The sequence below is a fragment of the Protopterus annectens genome, chromosome 17.part0 (genome assembly GCF_019279795.1).
Source record: "Protopterus annectens isolate FY-2018-M chromosome 17.part0, PAN1.0, whole genome shotgun sequence".
NCBI lineage: Eukaryota > Metazoa > Chordata > Ceratodontiformes > Protopteridae > Protopterus > Protopterus annectens.
In genome coordinates this window covers 708190928-708205573 of record NC_056751.1, presented here as the reverse complement: position 1 = coordinate 708205573, position 14646 = coordinate 708190928, and the positions used below count along the sequence as shown (strand labels likewise).

The window sequence follows — 14646 nt, the reverse complement described above, 5'->3', positions numbered from 1 at the left end:
TCTCTTGCCGTCAGGCGGGTCCTCGGTCGGCCGAATTCCAAAGTCCAGGTCCGGCGTTGGTTGTCGTCGCTTCTTCCCTGACGTCAGTGCGACAGGGGTATAAAGGAACCAGCCGACGCCATTTTCTTCAGTTTTTCTTGCCCCAGATGTCAGGTGCCCCCAGAAGGAAGGCAATACATACCTTTGTGTAATAAAGCAATGCAATATAATCAAAATACAGTAGTTGCAAGCAAATACACCATAAATGAACACCCCAATCAGGTTGTATGAGGAGGTGTTAGCCAATAGGCCTGTCCCAAGAGGGGAAGGAGGGAGGGAAACCTGGACTGCAGCTGTATTAGCACTCTAACATCTACATTTATGGTAGGTACAAAACTATACTATGTTCATTGTGCATACAACTGCAGTCATAACAGATAGGTAGAATCCCAAAGCTAAGAGAGGGGTGGTAGGCACTAGGTGGAACTAGGAGGAGCCAGGATGCCCTGCAAGACTGCAGTGGCTCTAGTTTTGGAGTATGGTAGGTGGTAGTGCTTGGAGAAGGTATGCACAGAACTCCAAGTGGCTGCTTCCAAAATATCTTTGGTAGGAACTCCTCTGAGGAAAGCTGCAGAGGTAGCTGTGGCCCTTGAGTGAGATCTAATGCCTGTAGGTACAGTTTTGCCATGAAAAGAATAGCAAAAGCGTATGCAGTGGGCTATCCATTTTGAGATTGTCCGTTTGGAAATTGGCTTTCCTTGAGCTCCCATAGCATAGGACACAGAGCTGTTCTGATTTTCTGAAAGGCTTTGTTCTGTCCAAATAATAACGCAGTTGTCTGTGGATGTCCAAGGAATGTAGTAATCTCTCCCCTTTGTTTTGAGGATTAGGATAAAAGGTAGGCAAGTGTATGGCCTGATTCAAAGCTACCCTGGATACCACTTTTGGCATAAAGGACGGATTGGTTCGTAAGGAAACTCTGTCCTGATGGAAGATGATAAAAGGCTGCACAGCCATGAGAGCTTGTAGTTCTGAAACTCTACGAGCTGAGGTAATAGCCAGAAGGAAAGCTGTTTTCCAGGACAAATATTGCAAATCTGATGAGGCAGCTGGCTCAAAGGGAGGCAAGGTCAGTTTTTCCAGAATGAAATTGAGATCCCAAGCAGGTATTGGTTGTTTCCTTGGGGTTTTAGATTCTTAGCCCCTCTGAGGAACTGTCTTGAGAGGGTGAGAGAATAAGGGTGGATCAGTGTTGTATTCTGCAGAAATGGCTGAGGCATGGATTTTGATGGAGGAGGATGAAAGTCCACTGCTTAGCAGCTCAGCTAGATACTGAAGTATTTGAGGTAAATTCAGTTTTCCAGGATGCTGGCCCTTTTCCTCATTCCAGACAAAACAGTTTCCATTTTGCGGAGTAAGCTTTTCTAGTTGACGGCCTTCTGGCCTCCAAGATGACATCCTGCACCTCCTTGGAGAGTAGGGTCTGTTGTGATGCTAAGGAATCTTCCATGCGGCTAGATTGAGTGTTTTTAGCTGGCTGTGAAGAGTTTTGAAGCTGTGCTGAGTCAGGAGAAGAGGCATTAGAGGCATGGTCCATGGTGGGGAATGCGTCAGGCTCCTCAGGAGTGGGTACCAGTGTTGTCTTGGCCAGTCTGGAGCAATGAGAATCATCCTTGGTCTGTCTGCTCTGGTTTTCAATAGAACTTTGGGCAGCAGAGGAAGAGGTGGGAAGGCATAAACTGTCATTGATGTCCAACTGACACAGCGTCCACTTTCCAGGCCTTTGGATGGAAAATCCTTGAGCAGAATTTTGTCAATTGGTGATTTTTGTGGGAGGCAAAGAGATCTATGTCTGGCCTTCCCCATGCTTGGATTATCTCTGTAAAAACTTTTGGATGCAACTTCCATTCGTGTGGATCGGTCATTTCTGCTTAGGTTGTCTGCCAGCGTGTTTTCCTTGCCTGGCAAGTACTGTGCTTGTAGTTAGATTTGTAAGTCCATGGCCATGTTCCAAAGTGACAGGGCCAGTCTGCATAGGGGGTATGAATGTGGTCCTCCCTGTTTATGTACCACATAACTGTGGTGTTGTCCGTTCTTATCAATAGTTGACCTGGTTGCAGAAGGTCTTTGAAAGCTATAATAGCATTTATTACTGCTAGCATTTCCTTTTGATTGATGTGAAGGTGCTTTTCTTTTCGGAACCATTTGCCCTGAATGCACCGATCTGTCATGTGCGCCCCCCAGGCGTAGTCAGAGGCGTCTGTTGTGATGACTTTATTTGCTTGAGGCTTGCTGAATGGAAAACCTGTTTGGCATGCTTGAGCCCACCACAGAAATTCCTTTTGAAGACATGGAATTAGTGGTATTATTGTTTCCAAACTGTGGCTGTTGAGACCATAGGTTTTTCAGGTACCATTGAAGTTTCCTCATATGCAGCTTTCCACATGGGATTAGTAAGATGCAAGATGCCATGAATCCCAGAGCCTGCAGGATTTTCCTTGCAGTCAGCCTGGTGCAATTTGCCAGTGCTCTGAAGTATTGAGTAAGTTGCCCCTGCTTCTCTGGCGTGAGGTAGGCCATCTGGGTGTTTGTGTCCAAGTTGGCACCCAGGAAAATTATTTTCCGAGAGGGTATTAGTCTTGATTTCTTTTTGCTGACTGTGTATCCCAGTGAGTTCAACAACATTACATAAGCCAGATGTTTCAGAAGAATGTGCTTGCTGTCCGCTTGGATCAGGCAGTCATCCAAATAGGGGTATATTTGTATCCCTTGAAGTCTGCAGTAGGCAATTACTGATGCCAGGCATTTCGTGAATACTCTGGGCGCAGTAGATAAGCCAAAGGGCAATGCAGAGAATTGATAATGGGTTGAACCTGCATGAAATCTGAGGTATCTTCTGCAATTCTGTCTGATTGGGACATGCAGGTATGCCTCCTTGAGGTCCAATGTTACCAGCCAAGACTCCTTGCCCAGCATGGGAAGAAGCTGCTGTAGAGTGAGCATCAGGTATGCCTCCTTGAGGTCCAATGTTACCAGCCAAGACTCCTTGCCCAGCATGGGAAGAAGCTGCTGTAGAGTGAGCATCTTGAATTTTGGTACGAGTAGAATGTGTTTAGGATGGATAGGTCCAAAATAGGTCTCCAATCGTTTCCCTTCCTTGGTACCAGGAATAGTCTGGAATAAAAACCTTGACCTTGTTCGTGCGTAGGTACCTCTTGAATAGCTTTCATGTCTATGAGATCTGTAATTTGCCTTTGTGCCTCTGCCCTTTGATTGTGTGGCAGGTTTGGCATGCCTCATTTTTGGAAGGGTGTGAAAATGGAATCTGTAGCCTCTGTTTACAATGTCCAGGATCCATTTGTCTTGTGACAATGCCAATTTTTTTAAAATGCCAGTTTTCCTCCTAAGGGTGCTGCCATTTGAGTCTTGCTTGGCATGCAAAGGGGAAAGTCATTGGGCTTGCTTTCTGAATGGTTGCGAGTTATCCTCACCACTTCTTTGTGTAGGAGCTTGCCATTGTCTGCCTCTAAACGATCCTTGGGATTGTCCTCTGAGCCTCGGGCGCCTGTATCTACCTCTTTGGGGTCTGGCCGTGGCTGGAAAGGACCAATTTTTGGAAGGCCAATTTCTACTGAAACGTGGGGGTTGTACCTGTAGAAAATCTCAGTTTGCATTGATTTAGCCTTTTCCTCCATTTTCCTTAATACCTCCTCAGCATTAGCACGAAATAATACATCCTTTTGTAGAGGGGCATTTAGTAATTTTGCTTTGACATGATCTGGCAAGGTTTTTTCCTTGAGCCAGGCATGTCTACGTATGACTGATCCTGTAACAGCAGCTCTACATGAGGCCTCTAGAGCATCAAAACCACATTGCAAGGTATGCTTACCCCACTTGTTCTGCACTATGCATCAAATCCTGCAACTCCTTCAAGTCTGGTTGTGGCATTTTATTTTTCAATTGTGATAACAAAAACTGTTGGTATTTTAGCATATGGAACTGACAGTTTAAGGCCCTCATGGTTAAGGTAGCAGAGGTATATACCTTTTTTCCCCACCTTTCTAAGGATCTGGAATCTCTCTCGGAAGGTAATGGTTTTTAGCAGTGGAGGCCTTAATTCCCTTGGGGCACTGTGAGATGGTTTCTGGGTCAGCAGCATGGCTTTTGTATAGAAATTGGTGTGAGTCAGGAACCCTGTAGTACCGGTCAGGCTTGACTGGGGCTGGAGGTAAAGAATCCGGGTTAAGGCAGGCCTCCGAGTAAACATCTAGGATGTCCAAGACAGGAGGTATAGCAAGAGGCCTGTGCTGAGGTAGCAAGAGAAATTCCCCAAGCCTTTTCTTGGAATCTGAATAATCTTGGCCTTCCCAGTGGAAGTGTTCCCTTAAGGTATGCAAAGTTTCCCCGTAATCCTCGGGGGGGGGGGGGTATACAGAAGGAATGGACACCTCTGCATCAGAGTCTTCAAAAGGGGAGTAAGAATGTTCCTGATCAGAGTGCTCTGAAATAATGCAGCCCTGATCAGAGGAGGGGGATTCTTCCTCCACTCTGGGCCTTTTGTCCGGTGGGGGTTGAGAACCCCTGATAAGAGCAATTAAATCCTCAGCCATTTTAAGCATCTGTTTTTTAGGCATGGGGCCTGGAGATGGGCCCTGTGTAGCTTGTCTCTCAGAATGCATGGCTGCTTTAGACTTAGTGAAAGCCTTGATGGAAAAAAGAAGAGGAAGGTCTTAAGACACCTTGAGAGGAGGTAGACCTGTCCACATTGAGATTCAACGCCAAGAGTGGCTTCGGTATCTGTAGTCTGGGTGTGGGCCGAGGAGCCTGCGACCTCGGGCATAGGAGACCCTGCCAATGAAGTGTCGTCGGTAGTCAGGGGATGCGTAGGCGCCTCGCTGAGAACCGGACGTGTAGTCGGCTTTGGCGTGGTGTCACTAGAGGCCGCGGACCTCGTGTGTCGGTCCTTATCTTTGCGCTTTTTAGACAAAACTGGAGTCGGAGTATCCGACGACATAATATAGTTAAATGTTTTGCCAAAATAATGCTGGGCGAACTCCGCCCGACGCTTAATGGTACGTTTGTTGAATGTAGCACAAAAGCGACAGACCAAGACGTCGTGGTCTGGGCCTAAACAAGGAATACAGAGGGAATGGAAATCCTTATGCGGTATTTGCTTCCCACATGAAATACAATTATTAATTTTGTCTGACATTGGTCTGAGGCAAGAAAAGTTTCCCCAACGGGGTACTTAGCTTTCAAGAAGACTTCGGTTTCAAAATTTTCGTAATTTCAGGAGCTGGCCGACCGGCACTTGCGAACTGCTTCTGCTTCGGGCACCGCACGGCAAGAAAGACTGAAGAAAATGGTGTCGGCTGGTTCCTTTATACCCCTGGGGCACTGACGTCAGGGAAGAAGCAACGACAACCGACGCCGGACCTAGACTTTGGAATTCGGCCGACCAAGGACCGGCCTGACGGCAGGAGAACCCATCTGTTATGACTGCAGCTGTATGCACGATGAACATCTGCTGGCACTTTAACACATGGAACTGACAGTTTAATGCCTGCATGGTTAAGGTGGCCGAGGTGTATACCTTTTTCCCCCACCTTTCTAAAGCTCTGGAATCTCTCTCTGAAGGTAATGGATTTTTAGCAGTGGAGGCCTTAATTCCTTGGGAGCCTGTGAAATAGTTTCTGGGTCAGCCGCATAGCTTTTGTATAGGAATTGGTGTGAATCAGGAACCCGGTAATACCAGTCAGGCTTGACTGGAGCTGGAGGTAAAGAATCTGGGTTAAGGCAGGCCTTCGAATACACATCTAGTATGTCTAAGACAGGAGGTATAGCCAGAGGCCTGTGCTGAGGGAGCAAGAGGAAATCCCTAAGCCTTTTCTTGGCGTCTGAGTACTCTTGGCCTTCCCAGTGGAAGTGTTCCCTTAAGGTATGTAAGGTTTCCCCAAAAGAGTAATCCTGGGGGGGGGGGGGGGGGTGGACTCCTCTGCATCAGAATCTTCAAAAGGGGAGTAAGAATGTTCCTGGTCTTCAGAATGTTCTGAAATAATGGAGGCCTGGTCCGAGGAAGGGGATTCTTCCTCCACTCTGGGCCTTTTGTCTGGGGGGGGGGGGGGGGGTTGAGAACCCCCTGATAAGAGTAATTAAATACTCAGCCATTTTGAGCATCTGCTTTTTAGGCATGGGGCCTTGTGAGGGGCACTGTGGAGCTTGTCTTTTGGTATGCATGGCTGCTTTGGACTTAGTGAAAGCCTTGATAGAAAAAGAAGAGGAAGGCCTGAAGACACCTTGAGAAGTGGCAGGCCTGTCTAAACTCTGAGTTTCACCGCCAAGAGTGGCTTCGGTATCTGTAGTCGGGGCGTGGGCCGAAGAGCCTGCGACCTCTGGCACAGAAGACACCGCCAATGCTGCGTCATCGGTAGTAGGCGCCTCGCTGAGAACCGGACCACCTGTTGTCGGCTTTGGCGTGGTGTCGGTAGAAGTCGCTGACCGCGTATGTCTGCCCTTATCTTTGCGCCTTTTACTCAAAACCGGAGTCGGAGTATCAGACGACATAATGTAATTAAACTTTTTACCAAAATATTGTTGGGCGAACTCCGCCCGACACTTAGTGCGTCTGTTGAATGTAGCGCAAAAACGACAGGCCGAGACGTCGTGGTCTGGGCCTAAGCAAGGAATGCAGAGGGAATGAAAATCCTTATGTGGTATTTGCTTCCCACATAAAATACAATTATTAACTTTGTCTGACGTCGGTCAGAGGCAAGAAAAGTTTCCCCAACGGGGTACTTAGCTTTCAAGAAGACTTCGGTTGAAAAATATTCATAATCTCAGGAGCTGGCTGACCGGCACTTGCGAACTGCTTCTGCTTCGGGCACTGCGCGGCAAGAAAGACTGGAGAAAATGGCATCGGCTGGTTCTTTTATACCCCTGTTGCACTGACGTCAGGGAAGAAGCGACGACAACTGACGCTGGACCTAGACTTTGGAATTCGGCCGACCGAGGACCCGCCTGACGGCAGGAAAACCCATCTGTTATGACTGCAGCTGTATGCATGATGAACATCGGAGTCATAATGGCCAAGATAGCAGATGTGCAAGTACATTGTTTTACCAATGCTTCTTCCTGGAGTCCTTGTGGAGTAAATAGTAGGTATTTATGCTAAGTCCTACAGTGTTACAAAATTTGTTCAAATGGTTTTAAAATCTAGAGACTTGTACCAGCTGTACAAAACTTAATTTCACTGGAAAACGCTGAAATTGCTTAATGTGCATCAGAAAATTACAAGATAGATTTTAGACAGCATAACAGAGAAAACTGATTAAACATTGATTTGTGCTTTCATATCAAATCAGCATACACTTACACCTGTACATACTTTTTAAAACCTCAAAAATGAAACAATTCATTAGACCTCAAATCAGTGGTGAAAAAGGAACCTCACTGCACCATTCTATCACGTCTCCCTTCAGTGCTACGCAAGTAAAGAACATAAAAAACAGACACTACTCTAGCACCACACCACACTAGGCTGTACTGAGCAAACTTTTAGTTATGTACTTACCATAACTTCGGATGTATGGGATCCATCTCGCCTACATTCATAACAGATGGGTTCGGAGCCGATCCATCGGCTCCGACTCGGCAACTAATACACTAGCACGAAGTCTCTCATTGGCTGGGCTACTCCCTATCCCAGGATGCACTACACCTGCTTCCCCAGATCTTGTTTGTTCGCTTTCATACATCCATGCAAACACAGAAAAACTAGTAGTCACTATAACCAACTAAAGTTCAAGAAAGATCACCAAAAAAAAAAGGACTACAGCTCCTCTAAATCCAAATGGAAGGGGGAAGGAGGGTGGGTACTTATGAATGTAGGCGAGATGGATCCCATACATCCGAAGTTATGGTAAGTACATAACTAAAAGATGTAATGGGATCCTATCTCGCCTACATTCATAACAGATGGGACAGCGTCCCTAGCACCTAAATCCCGGGTGGCTCATTGGAAAACACTCCTGAGAACTGTGGAACCAAAGGAAGCCCTGCCTCGAGAAACCACATCCAATTTGTAATGAGAAATGAAAGTGTGCGGAGAATTCCAGGCTGCCGCAGCACAAATATCATCTATTGATAATTTGGAGTGAAAAGCTACAGAAGTAGCCATTGCCCTGGTAGAATGAGCCTTGACTGGAAAGGGAAGCTCTTTGTTAGCCTGTGAATAAATAAAAATGATACAATCTTTAATCCATTTAGCTATGGAGGTTTTTGCTACTGGTTGACCCAATTTGTTCATTGCAAAGGAAACAATTGATTTGATTTCCGCGTGTGAGCGGTTCTATTCAAGTAAAAATGCAGTTGTCTATGTACGTCCAATTGATGCAAGGTATATTCTGCGTTATTAGAGAATTCTGGGAAAAACACAGGAAGTTCTATAGTTTGTTGAATACAGAGAGGAGGCCACCTTTGGTATAAAGGAAGGGTTTAATTTCAATGAAACTCTATGCTTGTGAAAAATCAAATAGGGAGGATCAGAACAAAGAGCTTGAAGTTCTGAAACTCGCCTGGCAGAAGTTATGGCCACTAAAAAGGCCGTTTTCCAAGACAGAAATTTTAAATCACAGGTAGCAGCTGGTTCGAAAGGACGGGCAGTTAGGGCAGCAAGAACCATATTCAAGTCCCAAGGGGGAACAGGATGAGATAATGGAGGCCTAAGGAGCCACACACCTTTAAGAAAAGCCTTACAAAGTTTGTGAGACATCAATGAAGGTTCAAATGAGGCATGAAAATTAGAGATCGCTGCTAGCTGAACCTTAATGGTAGAAACTGAAGAGCCCAACTGAAAAAGGGAGGCCAGAAAATTCAGAACCTCCGATACTGGTGCAGTGAGAGGGTCTATACCCCGCTCCTGAGCCCAGAAGGCAAACTTTTCCATTTGCTGGAATAAAGTTTGATAGTGGAAGGTTTATGAGAAGACAATGTGGACCACATCCGGAGAAAGAGCATAGTCTCGGACTAAGGATGGAAGTGGAGTAACCATGCTGCCAACTTCAAGGACCTGAGAGACGGGTGAAGCCGTCCTGACTGATTAGTCAGCAGGTCTGGCACCGGATCCAGAAACCATGGACCTTCTATCGCATGCCTCTGTAGGAAAGGGAACCAAACTTGACTAGGCCAGTGCGGGGCAATCAAAATCATCTCGCTCTCCAGGTAAATGGCCTTCTGTATCACCCTCGGTAGGAGGGGATACGGGGGGAAGGCGTAGAGAAGACCGGGGAGCCAAATGTGGGTCAAAGCGTCCCTGGGAATCTGTCCCTGAGAAGGGAACAGCGTGAAGAACTCTGCATTTCACATTGTGAGGGCTGGCAAACAGGTCGCAGCAAGGGAGACCCCATCTGTCGAAGATTTTCGCAGTTACTCCTTGGTAGAGGGACCACTCGTGGGGTAAAAGAATGGTCCTGCTTAATCTGTCCGCAATCACATTACATTTCCCCGGTATGTGCGTTGCCATTAGAAAGCGGTTGGTAGCTACCGCCCAGTGCCAAAGTCTCATGGCTTCTCTGCACAGTGGGTAAGACCTGGTTCCACCTTGCTTGTTTATGTACCACACCACCGACATGTTGTCGGATAGGATAGCAATCGGGCCTTGTGGGAGAGCGTGATGGAGAGCTTGGAGTACCAATAGTACCACTCATCTCCAGGACATTGATATGCAAATGCGTCTCCTGGATCTGCCATGTGCCTTGGACCGACCTGTCCAGGTAATGAACCCCCACCCTACCTGGGAGGCGTCCGTAGTCACAGTGGCAACGGGATGTTGAGGTATAAAGGGTTGCCCCTGGTTGAGATTGGATTGGAGAAGCCACCAACGCAGATCTCGACGGCAACTTTCCGTGATCATGATTAAATGGTTCAAAGGAAGTTCCTGATAAGACCATTGAACAGACAGCCATTGTAAAATTCGCATGTGAAGTCTTGCCAAGGGAACTAAAAGTATGGTTGACGCCATCGAACACAACAGTTGTAGAATCTGATGGGCCGGGGCTCTTAGTAGGGGAAGACAGGATTTGACTTGATCTTGTAGGACCTGAATTCTTGCTGCCGGTAAAAAGGCGCGCATTCTTTTTGTGTCTAAGTCTGCGCCTATAAAAATAATACGCTGAGATGGCTGTAGTACAGATTTTTGCAAATTGAACGTAATCCCTAAGAAACGGCTCAAGGTGAACGTGGCGCTGAGCGCCTAAAATAGTAGATGCTCGGAGGTGGCAGTAAGGAGCCAGTCGTCTAGATATGGAAACACTTGGAATCCCAGACTTCTCAGGTGAGCAGTTACCACTGCCAGACACTTGGTGAACACCCTGGGGGCTGTGGTGAGACCAAAGGGCAGTGCTCGGAATTGGAAATGACCGACTCCCGAGGCGGAAGCGTAAGTGTCTCCTGGACTCTTGAGCTATCGGAATGTGATAGTAAGCGTCCTGGAGATCTATGGAGCACATCCATGCATCTTTTTCCAGCAAGGGAAGAATAGATTGAAGAGTGACCATTCGGAATTTGGACTTTTTTACAAAACGATTCAATGAACTGAGGTCCAAAATGGGCCTGAAGTCCCCTCCCTGTCTTTTCTGGTACCAAAAATAATCTTGAGTAAGTTCCTAATCCGATCTGGTCGATGGGGACAGGCTGGATGGCTCCTTTTTCTAGCAGTTTTGAAACCTCTAATGCTGCCTGATCCCGCTGACTGGGTGGTACGTCCGGGATTTCCCTTAAAGAAGGGGGGGGGGGTTTGTTGAAGGGGATGATGTATCCTCCGGTAATAATGCGAAGCACCCACTGATAGCTTGTTATGGATTCCCAAGCTTGTGGGTGCGCCGCAAATCGACCCCCGACTGGCTCCGGAGATGCAGTCGGGCAACAACTCAGGGACGCTGGTTGTATGAAGAACCACGAAAGGAATCGCGGTCTCCAGAGTTACGGGGGCCTCTGCCACCTCTGGGGCGGTGTCTTCCAGAATTTCCTCCTCCCCTGCCTCTGGAGGGGGAATCACTGGGTGGAGTAGGGAAAGACTTCTGAGATTTTCTAAACCACATTTTCCCTCCTCTGAGCCTTGGGGTAAGGCCTAGAAGGAGCGGAAAATCGGGCCCCAACGGCAGTCAAAGTCTTGCCCTCCTGCTCGCACCGAGTTAGTGTGCCCTTCACCTTGGGTCCAAACAAAGATGACCCATCAAAGGGGGCGTCGGCAAAGGAAGACTTGAAGGCCTCCGCAAACTAACACAAGCGTAACCAGGCGTGTCTCCTGAGGGCAACGCCTGTTCCCGCTGCTCTACTCGCCCCTTCGGCCGCATAGGAAATGAGCCTCATGGACGAGTTAACAATAGAAAAGAGGGTAGTCATCTGGGTGCCAACAGTCGGGGCCAACGCCTCAGGTAGATTACCAACAAGGGAGTCATTTAGCTCTTTGAGGAGATCCCTTTGGAGCCTCGTAAAATGACATAAGTAGTTCAGCGACCGTAAGGTAAAGGCCGCTGAAGACAGGGTACGCTTCCCGTACCTATCCATGCTCCTGGAATCCTTATTAGGAGGATGAACAGACGTTGAAGCCTCTGCCACGTCCTGCTGTGTGGCAGAAGCCACCACCAAAGCATCTACAGGCACACCCTTTGTGAGAAATTCCTTCTGGGGGGGGGGGGGGGGGAGACAAAAACTTATTGGGCCTCGCAGGCACCGGTTCCACAGAATCAGGGTGTTCCCACGCCCTTCGAGAAACCAAATCAAGGAGTTCATCGAAGGGCGGAGACACCCAGGAGGCGGAAGGCTGGGCCCAAAGGCCTTGAGGAAGACTGCCTCCTCAGCTGAAGGGGTTTTGGCTTGCCAGTCACCTCTCTGTCTCAGAATCTCTAAGATATCTGAGAAGGAGATATCATCCGAAGATGATTTGGGGGACCCTTCTGCGTCATCGAGGTCAGTATCCGATGTAACAGACTCATCTTGGGAGTCTACGTGCTTCCTCTTACACAATTTCTTCCATGGGGGGTTCGTCCGAAGCAGTTTCGGACGGACCACCCGGAAGGGAACCCCCGATGGGGGTATCCTCAGGCCCTGGGGCCCCGCTGCCGGTGAGCTGCAACACAACAGAGGCACCAGTCTCCAAATCTAGGGACGGTGAGGTAGAATCTTGCTGAACCGGCAAAGGCATGGCCAGCGCGCTCCTCATGGCCTCAAAGGCCGGACCTCCAGAATCCAAGGAGGTCACTGGTCTAGAGGCCATGATGGCACTGGGAATCCCAGCAGCCGATGCTCAGAGAGGAAGACTAGGCACCGAAGCACCCAATCCCAAAGTGTTCCCCTCGGGCCCGGCTGAAGAGGTCGCAGTACCAAACCCTGAACCGGAGGACAGGGTAGGAAGCATATTCGGAACAGAGAGACCTCGGAGGGGTCTCTGCTCAGACCGTATGGCTCCGCTTTGCTCCACCACCACCGACTCCAACGGCTCCGAGGAGGTTGGAGGAGGAATCGAATGTGTTGGAGGGGGGGGGGGATCGGCTCCGAAGCTAACTGTGCTGGAGCCGAGACCAATTTAGTAAAAACTGGAGATTGGAATAGCCTCTATCACCCTATCCAGGTCCGAATCAGAGAGTCTCGATGATTTAGAGGAGGTAGACAATCGAGAAGACTTTCCTCTCGGCTCCGAGAGAGAAGGGGACCGGCTCCGAAACTGCTCCAACGCTATCGGCGCCGGTTCCACCACAGCATGGACCACCATCGGCGCCGACGGAGCTCTCTTCGGAGCCGAGGGGGAAGAGTCTGAGCTGCACACCTCCACCGGCTCCGAAGCCATTGGAACCGATGGAGGTGATTCACCTCTCGATACTCCAACCTGCGGGGCTCCGAAACCAATGGAGCCGAGGCAGGAGGTATCGAGGCAGACCCTTCGACCCTCGGCCCCGAAGTCAGTGGAGCCGAGGAAGAAGAAGTCAATTTTGGCTTTTTAGTAGACGGCTCCGACGGACTTGTCGGAGCCGACGATCTTTTCTTTTTGGAAGCAACAGGTGGATCCAAGGCTTCCTCAAAAGAAGGTTTAATAAGCCCTTTCAAAATTAGCTTGTTCTTGCGTTCTTGAAGAACTCTAGAGGAGAACGCATGACAGACGCTACAAGTCTCTTGCAGGTGTTTCGGCCCCAAACAATAAACACAGACTGAATGGCTGTAATGGACATTTTATAACTGCACAGAGTGCATTTTTTAAAGCCTGACTTTTGCTCCTTAGACAATTTTTTACAGGCCCTTCAACAAGTTTTTTTTTTTTTTTTTTTTTTAAACTTGACTTTACCACAACAAGTAAGCACTATAAACAAAATTGCGCCAACTGAAAAGCGCGAGACACACTGGCACGAGTACTGAGGAAAAAAATTTACCTCACAACAAACAAACAGTCACAGACAAAACAAGTTCAACGGCCCAAAGCCCTCTAATTTAAACGGGCTTGGCCCGAAAAACAATTAAACAAAAAAAATTAATTAAATCTGAACAGCACTCAAAGGTAGGGCAAAGGCCCTCTAACTTAAACGGGCCTTGCCCGACTGAAAAGAATAAAGTACCAGAAGACACTCAAACACACAAAATATATAAAATAGTAAGGAATAGCTGTTAAAACAGCTGTTTGGTTAATACAGACAAAAACCCAAAGGTCAAAGACCAATAAAGGTAAAAAAGAACCACTTGGCTCCAGCCAAGTTGAGACCACATCCAGCTTGTTAAGCGGCAAACGAGATCTGGGAAGCAGGTGTAGTGCATCCTGGGATAGGGAGTAGCCCAGCCAATGAGAGACTTAGTGCTAGTGTATTAGTTGCAGAGTCGGAGCCGATGGAACGGCTCCGAACCCATCCGTTATGAATGTAGGCGAGATAGGATCCCATTACATCTCCCTCATTTTCAGCTCCCAGACATGCCTGCGTCTTCGTTCACAAAATTTAAAGAGTGCTAGTTAAACTGAAATGGCGCTTACCTCACATATGCCTTGATAGCCATACGTCCAGTTTGCATCATTGCATCTACAGTTAAGTGGATAGGGTTCTGTGCTTCTCGACTGTAGTACTCATGGATGAGGACAGAGTGCTCAGTGATGTCATGGCCAGTGGCATACCTGAAATGAGATACAAAACCATCACTTACACACACACAAAAGGACCACTTTCCAGACATTAACTCTGAGGAACAAGATAAAAAGTTCACACCAAGGTTTCAACAATGAAATTGCAAATTGCTGCAAAACATGTCAGCCCTCCTTTGCATACACTTGGATAAAAATCTGAAAATACAGCTACTCTGCAAATTCCCAAAATAAAAGTGGTCTTACTACAACTTGCCATCAGTGTAGTCTTCCTTTATTCATCCTCACGACAGGGTCTCTGATCTGACCTTCTGATCAACCTCAGCCACTTCCACAGACTTCGATCTGACTCTCAAGTTCCTCCCTCATATCCATGACACCCCTGCATCCACACCACTACTTCAGAGTTTGCCAAATCCAGACGTGCCATATTCAGACAAAAAAACAGCAGAAGAGGCTCAGACATGGGATACAAGTGTCCTGAAGTCATCCAGCTTCCTCGAAAAGAAAGGCAGGGGGATGGCTGGGTAGAAAAGTGAGGATGAATAAAG

At 47.8% G+C, this 14646-nt stretch overlaps 1 protein-coding gene across 1 annotated transcript in view; it reads right to left on the bottom strand.

Moving 5' to 3' along the window:
* The window catches only part of EIF3F (eukaryotic translation initiation factor 3 subunit F), a 616919-nt gene that overhangs the window by 380481 nt on the left and 221792 nt on the right, over positions 1 to 14646 (bottom strand). Inside the window, exon 4 of the mRNA XM_044059140.1 lies at positions 13991 to 14128. Coding sequence (XP_043915075.1) covers positions 13991 to 14128 — 138 coding nt within the window. The remainder of the gene's footprint in view (positions 1 to 13990; positions 14129 to 14646) is intronic.